The following is an 18259-nucleotide window of genomic DNA, read 5'->3' as shown; positions in this document are numbered from 1 at the left end:
AAGTCTATCTAGATGTCTCGAGACTTTTGCACCAGGCAGGCAAGTCACCATGCAGTTCTTCCGGCCATCAGAAACCCAGCTATCTATATTTCTAATGATTGAATCACCCATTATTAATACCTGTCTCTTTCTTATAACTGGAGTTCCCTCCCCCGGAGAGGTATCCTCAGTGCGACAGGATACCACAATATCATCTGGAAGGAGGGACCCAACTATGGGATTGTTTCCCTCTGCTCCAGTTGGATGTTCTCCTTCCCTGAGACTTTCATACTCCTCAACAGCACAGAGACTGTCAGACTGGTGATGGGACCATTCGACTGTGTCCGGGAAAGTCTCATCTATGTACCTCTCTGTCTCCCTTAGCTACTCCATCTCAGCCACCCTGGCCTCCAAAGTCCGTACACGGTCTCTGAGGGCCAGGAGCTCCTTGCACCAAATGTACACCTACGCCACCTGCCTATAAGACAGGTAATCATACATGCTGCATTGGGTGCAATAAACTGGGTAAACCCCACTCTGTTGCTGGATGTCTCTTTTTACTCCTGCAGCTCATTCCTTTCTTGTTATTTTGTTTTTATCAGGGGGTGTTTTGGGCTTAAGTTTAAGGAATGTTAAATGTATGTAGCCCCCTCCCTCAGACATGCCCTGTAAACTCCCTCGCAAAACTCCCGTTTGCTAGCTTCTCTGATCACTTAGGAGCAGGCTTTTTAAAGCCCTGATCTTCCTGAGTAGCTCGCCCTAGGTTAGGGTTAGGGATCAAAGCCTTGTTAAGAAGCTCTCAGCTCGCAGCCTTGCCTAGCAGGCCGTGAGAGCCCAGGTAACGTCAACAGCATTTCTAAGTGACATTCCTATATTGGACATTTGCAGGGCTGCCACTTGGCCATCTGTGCATACTTTTACAACCCAGTATTCCATTACTGCTCTGCTGTATCCAGATCAGATGCAAACTTTGGGAGGGCAACCCTGCAGTCAATTCAAAACCCCACCTCCTATGAGTATTGCTTGTGAGTCACCTAAGTAGAATAGATGGCTGCATCTACTCAAAGATGCAGCCATGCCTGTAACTGTTTATTCTTCGACATGTGATGGAGAGGTCCCACCCTCCATCCCCTCTGCATTGGTGTCTCTGTTTCTGACATTTGTGTGAAGGAACTGAAGGGGTTGGGGTGATACTGCCCTTATATGGCAAGGGGAGAGACTAGGGCTTCAGGGCCTATGTGCCCCCATATGGGTATTGCTAGTCCAAGTTCTATGGCTCTGGTGTGCTGGGTGTGCACACACCTAAGTAGAATACAGGGTTGCATCACATCTCAAAGAATAACAGTTACAGGTAGGTAACCATTTTTTCTCCTTTAGTTCAAGTAGTAGGCCGTATGCTCAGTCCTGCAAAATACTGAGGGTGCTTTGCATCTCAACAGGAGTGTTCAGTTAAGTACCTAGTGGAACCTTACAACAGGAAGTTATGAGTGCTTGTGGTACATGGCATAGTGGCTATCATGAAGTTCACAAGTGGCTACTGTTTTGTTACAGGAATTTACTTTTCTGTAGAAAACAGGTTAAAAGCATGCAAGGAAGAAATGTGTTTGCTGAGATATACACTATGTTACTGTGCAAATAGATCACAGACTGGTAGATTGTGGAAAGATTTAAAAAAAAATAATGATCTAAAACTATTTTCACCCATAAAGTAGATTAGGGAATAGCAATTAGATACTGATCACTAGGAAATATTTACTGAAGTTCAAAAATCCAAACATATCCCTTTTGTGAATCTGCTGTGTAATTTATCATTTAAATGTGAATCACTAATCGAAAACTTATAAAGCAGTCCAGCCCCAGAGAGCTGCTGCTCAAACAGATAAAATTCAAAATATTTAAAACATAATATATTGTGTGAAAACCAAATACCTTCATTAAAATGGGGGAAGACTGAAACAACAAGGGCCAATTCTCATCATACAAAAAAAGCTTGGAGAAGTAGAGCTTTTAGGCATATTTTAAAAGTAGATGAGCTGACGTGGGTAAGCCTGGGGGATTGGGGGGGAGGGGCAATTTCCACACCTAAGGGTCACCACAGTAAAAGTTCTGGTTACCAACGAACATAAGCTGTGATAATGGAACTCTTAAATGACAGATGGTGTCAGGGCAAAGATACTTTCCAGGATGAGGGTCACAGAGATGACCTTGAGCATAGCCACATACCTCAATTAAAGGCTTTAAATCTGTAAAAATACAGAGGAGGTAAGAAATAGGATTGCACAGTGGATTGATAGTAAGCTACTGTGTCTTTCATTTCAAGGACACATGTTTGGATTCAACTCAAGTCAGCAGTAATTAAACAATAGTCTGGGCTCTCTGGTGATCTTGAAATAGTGGTCTATGTTCTATTCCCTGATGTCCCTATTCTAAAACGCACCATTTCAGTGGGTAATAATTGGACCCTTGCTGGCATTCTGAGAAGAGAGGCCAAGCATTAAAAGTATATAGATATTGAGATTTCTCATTCCTTTGTGCGGATCAACTAGGTCTGGATCAAAGTACAATTATGAGGTAGTATGGAGTATTACTGCAATACTGGTGCCTTCTATGAACAAACATGACTCTAGTCAACAGGATTGCCAATCTGGCACCTTTCTGAGACACTAAATTATTAAAAAAAAAATAAGAACAACAGAACCCAGAACATATGGGACTTTCTGATACTGGATGCAATTTTGCAGCTGAAAATTGTTGCTTGATCAGAGAATGCCTATACTGTAGGGGTTGCTGTAGCTGGAGTGGAAACCTCACTCACATTACGAAGCCCCTGTTTCACTCATTCATAACTTTCTAAAACTATATTCCTTGTTGCTGAAAACTTTCAGGCTTGAGCTAAGCCCCAAAATGATTTCTTGGAGGGTGAGAAGGAGGACATTGGAAGAAAATCAGTTTTTGAGAGGAAATATATATATATATTTTTGGCCACTGCTTATAGGAATATGGCATATATGAAAGATGACTGTGAAGCTCTCTGGGGTATTCAGAGATGGGAAGGCCCCTCACCACCATCTGCCTTTAGCATGAGGCAGTCTCGTCTGTGCATGCTGCAGATCAGCTTCCTGAATCCACCAGCCTCTGGCTGCACAAGTACTACCTTTCAGGGCTCCACAGACCTCACTTTCTCTGTACAGACAGTCATAGGCACACACCAAACCCCCAATCCTCAGAGTGTGCCCTGCAGTGTCCAGCCCCTCTTACACTGAAGACACCCAGAATTACCAGGCCTGCTATTCCCAAAGGAACAGAACACGAGCTTGTAAAATTCAGCTTGGAATGTTGATAGCCTGTTGTAAATGAGACAATACTCGATATATACGTCAACAGATAGAGGAGTAAACATCTCGTCTGGCAGAAAACCTAGTTTTCATCTTTGCAGGTGAGCAAGACCTTATAGACTTGAAGAACATATTTTTAGTATACATACATAACTCCTTACTTAGTATTTGTACGCACATTTCACAGGGATATCAATGACAAAGTGTGACACCAGCTTTTATTGGAAATCTCACATGACATTCTTTGGTGAACCAGAATATACATACCAGAATCAGGAGATTCCCATAGCCTCTCTGCTTTGTCAGTTGGCATTAACATATTTTTGTGTCACAATGAGAATAAATTATGGCATATGAAATACTGAGTTCAAGCAGCAATGAGGATAACATCCTAAGGAAAGAGATGAAACTTCCATTCTTTGTTCATGAAGTTCAAATACTGGCCTGACCCCATAAATGCATAAGCATAGGGTTGCATATGTGAACAGCTCCATTGGTATAAATGAATAAAGTAATGGACATGTGTATGTAAAACTCATCTGTGTGAGATTTTTCCTCACTAGAAGAAAATGTAATGTAATCATAATTAATAATTATACATTGGGTGTCTTTGAACATTAATAGTAAAATAATAATAATTAATAATACTATAATTAATAATACATATATTGGGTTTCTTTTCAGTGCTCCTGTGATGATCTTCTTGGCTAATTTGCTTGCATGAGGACTGATGAAGATCTTGAGGCAATGTCCTCTCTGTCTAAAAGAGTTACCCTCCAACTAGTTGGCTTTTCTTTGGGCTCTCTCGGCTGGATTTTATCCTGTATTACAACGAGGCACACAGAGTGGAGGCTGTGGCTTGTGGATAATACCACCATCTTCTCCTCTGGTATTGCCCATGTGGGAATCTGGAAAATCTGCTTTCCCCCAAATTTAAAAATCTCCAGTGATGATGGTATAGTGTGCTGTCATGAATTCAATTTCAATGAAAACTTTTTCCCTGTAGAAATGTTTCTTGCCCAGATCCTCCTGCTCATTGCTACTTTCTTGGGAGGATTAGGAATATTTTTCACTTTCTTACCACCCTGGCACTTTTATATGGGAACAATTCGCAAAACTCAGGCTATCTGCTTGTTTCTAGCTGGAGGGATCTTGTATATAATTGCAGGTCTCTGTGTCTTAGTCCCAGTGAGCTGGAATTTCTATTCAGTAGCAAACAATAGCAGTATCCCCTTTCCTCCTCCTTTCCACCTGCCCTCTTTCCCAGTAGCACAGAGAATTGGGATTGCTATTCCTTTGGGGATCTCATCTGGCCTCATGTTGCTAATAAGTGGGATCATTTTCCTCTATATCAGATCTCCTGTGACATCAATTAGGGTAAACCCTATGAACCCAAGATCTTAACTATCAGCCTAAAGAGACACACAACATTCTAGAAAGTGTTTTCCAGAAATTCTTTGGATTTGAATCAGACAAATATAAATAAAGTTGATGGTTAGTTCTTACAAAAATGAAACAGTGACTCCTATTAATTGCCAAATATTTCCAAAGATTTGTCAATAATATCAACAGCTGTTTCACTCTACCACTGATAAATGTTGGTATCGTCTGTGTGTATGTAAACTTCAGTCACCTATTTAAAAAAGTAAAAAACAGGCATTCAACTGTTCACTGTTAATGAGTTCAAGTAAGCCCCCAACACTGTAACACATTTTGAGACTATATCTTCTAAGAATACAAATTCCTGGTGTGCTTGTTAGCATCATTAATGTTGTAGTTGTTATTTATACAATACTATTGGTGTGAATGGTGAAGACAAACAAAATGATAGTGTGGCAAGAAAATGGTTTACAACAGTGAAAGAGCATGAAATGTGCTTAAAGTAATGTTCGGATATTTGCTTCACTTTGGATTGACTTTTTAAAACAAAAGTTAGGGTTTGTGGATGATGTGTGTCCAAAGTGAAGGTTGAGCTTGCAGGTTCAATGATAGAAAGCTGGCTAGCTGGTGGGTCTTTAGAATTGCTTTGAAGACTGAGGGTGTATTGCATATCGGATAAAAGAAGATATTCCAGACATAGAAGATTGCATGGGACAAGGCACAGAGCCATTTGTGGAAAAAGGAAATTAAACAAACTCTCAGGAATTATGTGCCAACTAGAAGACTTTTATAACTAGCCTCATTAACTGTCATTGATATAAGGTAGCAGGGATTTTTATACTTACGCTTTGTCTACACTGAAACTTGCACTCATTTATTTAAAGGTGCGTTTTAAAACTGATTTAGTTAATTCAGTGCAAGTTTACATGCAGACATAGTTAAACTCTTCTTGCATATTACTAAAATTTTACCAAATGAAGTTGTATCATATTAGCTGTGACAGAGGTCTTACCTATTGTCCTACCCTGTATATAGTAGATGTTTCTGGGCCTGACTTTTATTTACACTAAGGCTCTTGTTAAATGGGCTACACTGGACCTCTTATTTACATTTGACACTTCCCTCTTGGGCAGTGTAAAGAGGCCTTAATATAAATAAGAATCAGGCTTTTCTCTTTTTAATATTCTTGTGGGTTGCATTAAATCTTGTCGTTATGGGTTGGGCACAAGCCGTTCATTCAGGATCAATGTAAAGAGGTAACTGAAGTAATAGCAGCCTCCAAACCCAAAACACAGGCACATCTCTCTTCCAAAAACAAGGGCTGCCCAGAAATCTGAACAACCTGGCCAGAGGGTTTTGCTGGATACAGTTTGACTAGAGCAACAGAGGGTCCTATGGCACCTTTAAGACTAACAGAAGTATTGGGAGCATAAGCTTTCGTGGGTAAGAACCTCATTTCTTCACTTGCATCTGAAGAAGTGAGGTTCTTATCCACGAAAGCTTATGCTCCCAATACTTCTGTTAGTCTTAAAGCTGCCACAGGACCCTCTGTTGCTTTTTACAGATTCAGACTAACACGGCTACCCCTCTGAAGTTTGACTAGAGGTGTGTGTATCTGGGTCTGTAAGAGAAACAGAACCCAAAGTAGCTTACTTTAAGCAACCTTTGTGTTTCTCTTTTAAAGATTGGGTGAGTTTTTTCCCCTGAGTTGTGGTCAGTGGGTTTTTCTGCTTTCTCTGGGCTTTTTTTTGTCTTGGACCATGCCCCGCCCCCAACACGCAGTGTAATGATGCATACACTGCCATCATGCTGACATAAAGATAGAAACCCCTCTTCAATGCCTGGCATAATGATGAAAATCCCGCACCTCCACCCAGAGTGATGCTACAAATATGCAAATGCTGCCTTTATGCCCAGTGTTAATGCCCTGCCCTGCATGACACAAGAAAAAAATCAGAGAGAAAAACAGAAGGCCCAGTTTGTGAGGTATGGCATTCCAGACACCATATTCACCAACAACAGACCCCCGATTTGCCTGGGAAGAATTCAAGGAAATTGCATGCACATGGAAGTTCAAACATCCCACCTCCTCCTTCCCAGCATACCCACAGAGTAATGGAAAGGTGGTATCAGCTGTGAAAACAACTAAGAGTCTGTTGCATTAGGCTGTTTCTTTTGGTTCAGACCCCTTGTTAGCATTTTTGGCACACATGAAAGCCCCATCTCAGGAGTGCCAAAACAGTACATTGCAGGTGCTGATGGGGCAAAGGACCAAAACCCTACTACTAATAAGGGGAGACTTGTTGCAGCCAGAAGGATGGAGATACTACCAAGAAGAGATGACTAATAATCAGAGAAAGCAGGCACTAGATTATGACAGGTTAGCCAAGGATCTACCAGCCCTGGAGACAGGCACTCCTGTGAGGATCCAGTCATTAGAGACACACCAGAAAGAGTGCACACTGGTCATACAAGGTGATTAAGCAAGAGGGACAAGTGATCTAAAGGAACAGGAGACCCTTATGAACCAGCAGACACAGGACCAAGAGAGAACATACAGAGATCATCACAGACTAGAGAGACAGAGAACCATTTGGAGACCAACTCCACAGGGATGGAGGAGACTCCACAGAGATATAAAAAGCTACAGAGGGTCCTGTGGCACCTTTAAGACTAACAGAAGTATTGGAGCATAAGCTTTTGTGGGTGAATGCCCACTTCATCAGACGCAAGTAATGGAAATTTCCAGAGGCAGGTATAAATCAGTATGGAGATAACGAGGTTAGTTCAATCAGGGAGGGTGAGGTGCTCTGCTAGCAGTTGCGGTGTGAACACCAAGGGAGGAGAAAACTGCTTCTGTAGTTGGATTGGGGATTTCACGCCAGTTATGTGTTGGATGGAAACTTCTATTTTCATTGTCTTTGGGGAACATGAAGTTTTTCACTTGCTGTCGCCCATGCAGTACAAGGAAGTCCCTCAGGCTACTGCTCAAGTGGGTCCACAGTCCTGGATCATCTAGACTTAAGGAACTAAACTCAGTAGCAGCTGTTTCTTGCGCCTCCACCACACTCTTCTCTGATCTACACTTTTCTTCAGTAATGTGCATGGTTACATCCATTTGAGATGGAGATATGGATGCTGCAGTAGCTGCCAGGTCACCTGCACTCTGACTAACTGGAAGATCAGGCATCTCCTCACCACTCACATCCTCACTGGGGCCAGAAGGCTCACCATGAACATTTGTGTCTATGTATCTCAGGAGAGCTCCTTCCTGCTTAGATAGAAAAGCTTCCTTTGCTTTCTTTCTTTTTCTGAATGCTGCCCCAGAGGGGCGTTTTCTTCTTTTAATCATGACTGCTGTTCTGTGCCAGCAATAGTGGCTCGCAACACTCAATTGAAGGGGACAAATAAGCAGGCTGGTAGCAGGGCCTGAGTGAGGGAAGATATCAGCATCTTAAGGGCCTAACTGGCTCCTACTACTTCAGTTGACTGCCTGTTCTCCTCAAGTGGGTTCAGGGAAGCAGCAGGAAACAGAAAGCTCCCTGAGAAGCTGGTGTTAATCAGTGCAAGCTCCTGGGGGTGCTAGAGAGGTACATAAGAGGCTCCTCCTCCTGTCCCTCCCTGCAGCTCCTGCTGCTTTCTGTTATTCCCTCTCACCTTTTCTCCTGCCTGCCTGTTATGTCTCTTGTGCCCTCCTTCCTCCAGCACAGCACTCCACCATCTCTGTGCATCTAGAGCAGAGAGAATACATATGCACCAGCAGCAGACACCATTTTCTACACTCTGGGTTCTAGTAGCACCCTCTCCCCCCCTCCCAGTCTGGCACCTGAGGCGGCCACCTCAGTTCGCCTCATGGTAAGGCCAGCCCTGGGTCAAGCTGTTGGTGAGCTGAGTGCTCTGACCAGCTGCTGGTTCTCCACACAGCATTGGGAATAGGACGTGCCCCGATGGGGAGGATATGGAGGAGCTGGGGGAGCGAAGGGGCAAAGCAGGGAGAGGACAGCGAGAGGGGGAGCATGTAAAGGGCTGATGGATGGGCAGCAGAGGCAACATGTAACTGTCTGCCGCCTGGCTCCTGCCCACCCTCACCAGACACAGCAGCTCACAGTGCACAGCCAGTGCCAGCTGGAAATGGGATGGGGGGGCAGGACCCTGCTGGCCAAGAGCTGTCATGCAGCGGAGGCTTCAATGCTGGAGCAGTGGGGGGAGTGAGCAGCCCCACGTGCTGCATCTTTGTGCCGCCACCAGCCTTGCACACCCACCCACATCCTCGTTCACTGGATCCCTCCACTCACCGCTGGTGGGTGGGCGGCTGGTGAGCAGGGATCTGGCCAGCAGCAGGACCCGCCACTAGTGATGGGGGCAGAGGCAGAAAATACGGGACAATTTGCCCATTCTAAGAAAAAGTCGGGACATCTGCAGGAGGGCTTAAATATAGGACTGTCCTTTAAAAATGGGATGTATGGTCACCCTAGATCCCTGAGGATCTCCACTAATAGCCTCCCTCCAGTCTGACAGTTCACATTTCAGTACGATCCATGGTAGTCTCCCCTTTAGCACCTTTCATTTCTCATATTAATCCCCACCTTCTCCAGTTTAACTTATAATTTCCCATGTGGAACTGTATCAAATGCCCCACTGAAATCCAGGTAGATTAGTGTCCCAAAGAGACACTCCTCACCCCATATTCACTATGGTGATATAATTATTATATGTTTTGTATAAAGTATGCCTTGTGAGGTATCATTCTAAAAGTCCTAATCTTTTGAACATTAATATCCTGTTAAGTTGTGTGTGCTATCATTGTATATGAAGTTATGAAGTTTTGCTATGCATGTGCTACTGAAACATGTTGAGAGGTTGGGAACACCCACAAGCAGCCTTTCAGGTACAACAATAAAAAGGCCAAACAATGTTGATGGCCTATTGAGGAAATACACACACTCACAAGGATTACCCCAGGAACTGGGTACAATAACAACCTCTCAGAGATAGCTCTACACAATGGGAACTGTGTGACCCAGGTCAAGCAAAAGAGCTTTCCAGAAAGTTGGAAGAAGATATAAAAGAGAAAAATTACATCATGACTGGTCCTCACTCTCCCTACAACACAACACTTGAAAACAGCAGAAGAACAAAGACTGAACTGGGAGCGGGGGGGCAAGTGCTGGTCCAAGACAGGAAAGACAAAAGCCTGCTTGTGTATGCAAAAACTAACCTGCTTGTACTAGCTAACTGGGTGAGCCGCTACTTGATTCAAATCCTAACTATTACATTAGGCTTAGATTGCATTTTTGTTATATTTTTTATGGTTGTCTACTTTGATCTGTTTGCTATCACTTATAATCTAACTCTCCATAGTTAATAAATCTGTTTTATATTTTTTATCCTAAAACAGTGTGGTTTAAGCAAAGAGCTTGGGGAAAAATCTCAGCTCAGGAACAAGAGTTGGTGCACATCCACTTACTTTTGTAGAAGTGGTGAACTGGGTAATAAATTCATACTGGTCAGGTTTTTGACCAGCGCAGGACAGTACAACTATGGAGTCCTAGACGGGGCAGCTGAGGGGTAGTTTGGCTGTAGCCTCTCTATTGTGGGTTCGTGAGTGGCTGGCCAGAGCATTCATGAACACAACTGGGTGTGGTCCCTGCCTGTGGAGGTTGGTGTGAGTGCAAATTTGAAGGGCTTTTCAGCTTGTCAGAATATCACAGTGCAAGAAGAAATCCAGATTGGTGAGACAGAGGGTTCAGCTGCACCCCATCACATACTACATTTCCTTTGTCTAAAATATCAGTTATCTTCTCAAAGAAGGGAGATCAGGTTGGTCTGGCACGACTTACCATTTGTAAAACCATGTTGTATTTTATCCCAATTACTGTTAACCTGTATGTTCTTAACTACTTTCTCTTTCAAAATTTGTTCCAAGACCTGCCATACAATTGAAGTCAAAGTAACAGGCCTGTAGTTTCCCAGATCACATTTTTCCCCTTTCTTAAAAATAGGAAGTATATTATCAATTCTCCAGTCATAGGGTACAACCCTCGAGTTTACAGAATCATTAAAAATCTCTGCTATTGATCTTGCAATTTCATGTGCCAGTTCCTTTAATATTCTTAGATGGAGATTATCTGGGCCCCCCGATTTAATCCCATTAAGCTGTTTGAATTTGACTTCCACTTCTGAGGTGACAAATTCTACCCCCATATCTGCATTTCCATTAGCCACCCTGCCACTACCGCTAAGCTCCTTGTTAGCCTAATTAAAAACTGAGGCAAAGTACACCAATATAACGCGACTCGATATAACATGAATTCAGATATAACACGGTAAAGCAGTGCTTCGGAGGGGGGGGGGGGTTGCGCACTCCAGCGGATCAAAGCAAGTTCGATATAACGCGGTTTCTCCTATAACATGGTAAGATTTTTTTGGCTCCCGAGGACAGCATTATATTGGGGTAGAGGTGTATTTATATAGGAGTTTCGCCATGCCTAGATTATCTTTAATCTCCACCCCATCCTCAGTGCTTAGTGGTCCCACTTCTTCTTTCCTTGTTTTCTTATTTATATGGCTATAGAGCCTTTTACTATTTACTATGAACACGATTTGCTGGGGCAGCATCAAAGCGGCTTTTGTAAAGGGAAATTGTGCCTCACCAATCTATTAGAATTCTTTGAGAGGGTCAACAAACATGTGGACAAGGGTGTGATCCAGTGGATATAGTGTACTTGGACTTTCAGAAAGCCTTTGGCAAGGTCCCTTATCAAAGGATCTTAAGCAAAGTAAGGAGTCATGGACTAACTGGTTAAAAGATAGGACAAAAGTAGGAATAAATGGTCAGTTTTCACAGTGCAGTGGAGAGAGATATATAATGGGGTCCCACAAGGATATGTACTGGGACCAGTGCTGTTCAACATATTAATATATGACCTGGAAAAAGGGGTAAACAGTGAGGTGGCAAAATTGGCAGATGACACACAATTACTCAAGACAGTTAAGTCCAAAGCTGACTGTGAAGAGTTATAAAGGGACAGGGCCGGCTCCAGGCACCAGCATTCCAAGCAGGTGCTTGGAGCAGCATTCTGCAAGGGACAGCAGACCGTGTGTTTTTGCCACCACAAGCAGCACACCGAATTGCTGCCGCGGACGGCGGGGGCAGTCCGTGTGCTGTTAGGGTGGCACGCGCATTTCCGCGGCGGCAGCAATTTGGCGGCAGCTTCTATGTTCAGCTGCCCGCGGCGACAATTCGGTGGCTTCTGTCTTCCGGCTGAAGACAGAAGCTGCCGCCGAATTGCCACCGCTGCGGAAACGCATGTGCCGCCCTAACGGCACATGGACTGCCCCCACCGTCCCCAGCGGCAATTCGGCACGCTGCTTGGGGCGGCAAAAACAGTAGAGCCGGCCCTGTAAAGGGATCTCACAAAACTGGGTGACTGGGCAACAAAATGGCAGATGAAATTCAATGTTGATGAATGCAAAGTAATGCACATTGGAAAACATAATTCCAACTATAAAAACAAAACAATGGGGTCTAAATAGCTATTACTGCTCAAGAAAGAGATCTTGGAGTCATTGTGGATAGTTCTCTGAAAACATCTGCTCAAAGTGCAGCAGCAGTCAAAAAGCTAACAATGTTAGGCACCATTAGGAAAGGGATAGATAACAAGACAAAATATCATGATGACACTATATAAATCCATAGTTTGCCCACACATTGAATACTGCATGCAGTTCTGGTCACCTAATCTCAAAAAAGATATATAAGAGTTGGAAAAAGTACAGAGAAGAGCAACAAAAATGATTAGGGGTATGGAACAGCTTCCATCTGAGGAGAGATTAAAAAGACTGGGACTGTTAAGCGTGGAAAAGCGATGACAGGTGGGAGATATGATAGAAGTCTATAAAAGCATAAATGGTGCAGAGAAAGTGAATAAGGAATGGTTGTTTACCCCTTCACATAACACAAGAACCAGGGGTCACGTTACGAAAATAATAGGCAGGAGGCTTTAAACAAACATATAGAAGTATTTCTTCACACAACGCATAGTCATCCTGTGGAACTCATTGCTAGAGGATGCTGTAAATGCCAAAAGTATAACTGGGTGCAAAAAATTAGATAAGTTCATGGAGAATTGGTCCATAAATGGCTATTAACCAAGATGTTGAGGGATGCAACCCAATGCTTTGGGAGTTACTAAATCTCTGACTGCCAGAAGCTGGGACTGGATGACAGGGGATGGATCACTCAATAATTGCCCTATTCTGTTCCTTCCCTCTGAAGAATCTGGCACCGGCCACTGTTGGAAGACAGGATACTGGACTAGATGGACCATTGGTCTGACTCAGTATTGCCGTTCTTATATCTGACTCTATTTTCAGTTTCATCTCCTATTGAGACCAGCCCATAATACCCTTTATTTGGCTAACTGCTTAGATCAAAGGGGGATTTACAAAGTTGTCAGTAAATTGAGACTGAAGTGAAAATCTTCCAGACCCACTACAAGATTTCCTTTCACCCTACAAATGTACAGCAGATGGGTAAATCTGAAATCAAGTATATCAACTGTTGCTAGTTAGGACATAGTTTCCAGCATCATTGTGAATTAATTGTCCAAGTTTTTAAAATGAGACATGACAGTGGGTAACACAATATAATGAAGCCTTCTCACCAGATTGTCTTATGTCACAGTAAATTCAATGAGATGACAATGTTTTATGTAAACTATGAAAAAACACAATATGGCTATGAATTAAGGCATTTGTAATTCTCTAGCAGATATGAAGGACATGTTAGAATTGAGAATGAACAAACTGTAATACCATACAAAGAAAAATCAAATGCACAACAGTGAATTCTAATTTTCATCAAAATGTGCTAACACACAACCAGATCTTTTTTAATGGCTTAATTAAAAAAAAAACTATAGGACTAGATGTCTGTTAGCAAATATTATTATTCTGTAACAAGTCAGTACCATATTACCTGTCAAGTCGATCAGCTACCTGTAAAAGTAAGAGAGTCACTATATTTCTCTACATGCAGCACATAGTTTTCTTTCTGACATAAGTTCTCATAGTCTTATAACCCAGATTCATCAGATGTTTTTCCAGTGTGCATGTAGAATTTTTGCACCGCAATTCTACCCATTTTTAGAAAGACACTTTTTAGTGTGGAACAAGTGTACTTGAGAAACATGATTTTGATTCTAAAGCTTTCTGCCGTCTCATCAAAAGAATTACTAGCAAACATACAATCAGATCTTTTGTTAATAAAACCAAGCTATGAAATCTTCTCATAGCGTAATAATAGAGAAGGGTAAAAAAGAATATGTCAATATATTAGATGTTAAGTAAAATGATACTCCCAAAGGCTAATGGTTTTAGGAAATTTAGCTGGTATTAATCTAGTTTATACATAGTCTGTCTTGTAGAAAGAAGAATGTCTCGAAATAGTGTGTGTGGTAGGAAAACGTCTGTTTAGCTCATGAGCTCTGTTGAAATAGAACTGTGATTTGATCAGATGAAAGCTCCCTGCCAAAAGCAAAAATCTACCAGTCTAGCCACAGAACATAGTATCACCATACTCCCAAAGGGACATGTTGTTTGGTACATTAGGATCCCAAGACTTCGCCACCAAGATGTGAGCCATGAAAAACACAAGAGCCAGAGCCATGATGAAACTGCAAGAGAAAAGAGAACTCCACCTAAAACAGTCATATTTCTTTTTACAGGCTTTCCATTGCTCCGACAGAACTTCATATAGGTCTGACCAGGTGTAGTGGGCAAATATCCAAGCGATCTAGTGGTTACAGAAAGACATATATGAATCCCAGCCATTTGGATTTCAGCAGGAAGGTGCAATAGACTGCCATAATTTTTGCATACATTGCTCCGTAAATCCGGAACTACACACTTTCCCCGTAAATGCAGCAGATAATTTTCATTTGCAAGCAAGCCTGATGACAATGTGAACGACTGAGGCAACAGTATAATCACCAGAGAGCAAATATAGCCAACAAGGACAAGGAATAGCCTGAAAAGTTCAGCAAAGCCAAGTCATTATCCATTTTGCTTCTGTCTTGACTCACTCTGGCTGGAAATAAACTGCATCAATGAATCACGACACAGCAGTCTTGTTGGACATAAATCCAAAAGAACACAGAGAAATTAGTTTCAGTTTGTCCTTGCTTTTGAGTTCACTCCATCAAATCTCATATCAAAATGCACTGCTAATTAAATCACTACAGTTGTTTTTGCTAAATGAGCTCCATATTGTTCTGTGAAACCCACAGTAATCAAATCTGGCCTAATCCATAATCTCTAAATCAGGCACTGGCTAAAATTATGCTAAACTTTTTACACAATGCAGTCTATGATGTTTTTTGACGTTAACAATTCCCAGAAATATATGTTGAACCACAGGTTTATTTTTAAGTCATGCGGTTGATTTACAGAGCTGGCTTTTGGGACCCATGAAACTTTTGGCTAAGGAAAGTCTTAGGTTAGTAAGAGAGGCTCTTTCTAGGACAATCCCAAATTGAATATAGGATTATTGGGCGTGCTGCTTTCTAAGCATATTGATTGCAGGAGAGAAAAAGAGAGAGAATAGATTTGCATTGTGAAGGAGAAAATAAAAGGATTGGGAATCTATTAATAATCTGCTTGGGCTCTGAAAAATCTTAAAACCAGCCCTGTCGATTAGTCATATAGTATGATCTTTTATAAAGTTTTTGTCAGCCATATACTCAATGTGGGTCTTGGCATGATGATTTTCCTCCTTCAGTTTCCTTTGTTTGGCTCTTCAGCTGCAGTTATTTCCATACTTGTTGATTTTAGCATTTCGCCTGTAGCGGAGAAATATGTGGTGGAAGAACTTTTTCCCCATTGAGTGGCCTCTGCATATTCCCACTCTTGGGATGTGCTGATTGGGTTTTCAGACCCTGGAACCTAAGGTAGCTGTGCCTGCTGAAGTGTCTTTCTGCCCCCTCCCACCCGGCCCTTCAATGCTCTTCGACATTCTGTGAGTGAGGTTATAAAAGGGGGGCATATTGTTTTGGTCAGTTCCTTCCAGTTGCCAGCTGCAGTGGATTAAGAACTGGATGCTTCCTTCTTCAGGGCTCTGCTACTTCTTATTAAATTTTTAGAAAATTCATAGTATTAGTTAGCAGTAGCATTTAAATTAGAGTAGTTTGTTAGAATGCTAGGCAGTGTAGTTATCTTGGAGCATGGGTTGTGTTTTTGAAGAAACCTTGATGGCAGAATGAAAGAGTAAGAAGCCTGGTGTGACAGGATGTGTACCCCACACAGGCCCTGACGGGGTTAATGGGGGCCTGAGAGGCCAATTAACATAGCTGGCAGCACCTGCGAGAGAGCAAGAGTGAGACAGCCAGGCTTAATTGATGATGAAGCCCAGCTGAGGAGGGGCAGGGTGGTGATTATAAAGCCAGAAAGTTTGTAGCTGAAAATGACTTTAGAGGGAGAGTCTGTAGTCACTCTTTGGTGGATGGAAGCTGTAGGAAGTGGTCCAGGGAGGCAGCAAGGAGTCTGAGGGAATAGCTCTTGGCTGCCAGCTACAGAATCCCTAGGCTGGAACCAAGAGGGTGGCTGTGGGTTCCTCTACCAGCCACCAAGGAAATGAAGGGGTAAGGCATATAAGGACCATGAAGTCTAGAGATAGATGGATGTCCTGCTGCAACGTCATTGGACTACAGTATTTTTTGGACTCTCTGTTACCCTAGAAGGGGTGGACTAAAATGTGACCAGGCCAGAGGGCCAAATTGTAGGAACAGAAACCACCGCAGTGACGGAGTGACTGTCAGCAGGGGGGCACTATATAGGGAGTCAGACGCTGCGCCACGCCACTCCTGCAGTGAGAGAACCCCTTTACACAAGAATTTAAGGGCTGTGCTACTTGTCCTTACATCTTACCACTGTTGAATGCACCTACACAATGCCTAACCTGTCTTGGAGAGAGAGACACTCCTCCTCGAGGTGCTCTATTTGCACTACTATTGCTCTGATAAGGAAAGAGATATGGAACAGAGTGCAGGCTCTACTTCTACAAAAATCACCAGCAGCCAAACTCTCTGGATCTGAGGTATCCATTGGGTATGAGAAGATTGACAGGTCAGCTTTGGCCCCGATGCCTGTGCAGAGAAGATAAAGCAGAAACGGCATGAGGTACCATCCTTGGTTCTGTCATCCTCTTCATTTCTCAGCTCCAAGAAGAAAATGGTATCTATGAAGGATCCCAAATCTTTACTTTATGGGGATGGCTTTTATAGGTTATTAAAATTCAGATATCTCTGTACACAGTTCCACATACTGATGGATATGTATTATCCGTGAAGCTGGTAGCTTTGCCTATAATTAACATTGCCCACTACTTTCCATTATAAAACCCTGTTTTCAGTTGTTTATAATATTGCCAAACTTTAACCAAAACTTTCCATGCAGTGTGAATGGTTGAATTTTTTTTAAATCAGCTAACATGGCGCCTATGATTCCCATGCTGTGACTGACCATGCTCCAGGCTGTAGGGAGTGAGCAAAACTTCCCTTTCAATTGCTCCTTGCAGTGGCATGGGGCTGCTGTGTAGCCAGGCATCAGAACTAAGAGCAGGTAGATATGCTCTCAGTGGTCCCAACATGATGGAATTTCTATTTTTTCAATTTGCTTTTTAAAAGTTTAGGAGATTACATAAACACACACACCACTTTGTTAAAAATGTTAAGATTGCAAAGTCAAGAACTCTAAAGTTAGGAAATTCCAGTTAAGATTGCCTGTGCATATGCATTATGATAGTCTTTAAGTACATGATCACATACTATTTTTTCCACAGGACATCTGCCTCATTCAGCACATAGGATGGACCTGCTCTGGAGATTAATCAGGGTTATGTAGTGAAGGAGACAGAGTGCTATGCACAGCCATTTCATGTATTGCGGAAGGTGTATTGTGAATGAGGTAAGGAACAGCAGGAAAAGGAAAAGTCTCATGGTTTAAGCAGTTGAATCCTGACCTAGAGAACTGGTTTCTATCCCTGCCTCTGCCACAGAACCCCTATGTGATGCTGGGCAAGTCATTTAAAGCAAAATTTTGACAGGTGGCCATTAATTGTGTATTCCTCATTTTCTGGGTGACTAATTGAGACATCTAAGGCATGATTTGCAGAAGTGCTGAACACTCACAACTGCAGCTGAATACTCCTGGGGGAATTCTGCGCCACTGCGTGTGCACAGAATTCATGTCCCCAGCAGATTTCTTTGCTTCCCCACAGAAAAATGACTTTGACAGGGAAGCTGCAAGAGCAGACATGCACCCTTCCCTAGTACCACAGGTACATTGTTTCAGGCACCCGGAGCAGTCGGCAGAGAGGTAAATCACCGCTGGTGGCTCCTACCCTGCATCGGGATCAGCTACCCTGCATCTGGAGCCTCCCTGCAACCAAACCCCCCTGCCTCCAGACCCCCACCTCTGTACCCAGACCACCCCCTACTGAGCTCCCTGCACTCAAACCCCAACCTGATGAACCCTACCCTCCTGCCCCCGCACCCAGACCCCCTGCT

The 18259-nt window shown here is 42.9% G+C and overlaps 1 protein-coding gene across 1 annotated transcript; it reads left to right on the top strand.

Moving 5' to 3' along the window:
* Positions 1 to 4061: 4061 nt before the first annotated feature.
* Positions 4062 to 4718, top strand: LOC122172141 (claudin-34-like). The gene has a single exon (XM_042840140.1). The coding sequence runs from the start codon at positions 4062 to 4064 to the stop codon at positions 4716 to 4718; it is 657 nt and encodes a 218-aa protein (XP_042696074.1).
* Positions 4719 to 18259: the final 13541 nt, after the last annotated feature.

The sequence above is a fragment of the Chrysemys picta genome, chromosome 1 (assembly GCF_011386835.1).
Source record: "Chrysemys picta bellii isolate R12L10 chromosome 1, ASM1138683v2, whole genome shotgun sequence".
Lineage (NCBI taxonomy): Eukaryota > Metazoa > Chordata > Testudines > Emydidae > Chrysemys > Chrysemys picta.
This window is presented reverse-complemented; position numbering and strand designations above follow the sequence as displayed.

Excerpts from the sequence above, each read along its gene's own strand:
- LOC122172141 (XM_042840140.1), top strand. The coding sequence starts at position 4,062 with ATGTCCTCTCTGTCTAAAAGAGTTACCCTCCAACTAGTTGGCTTTTCT.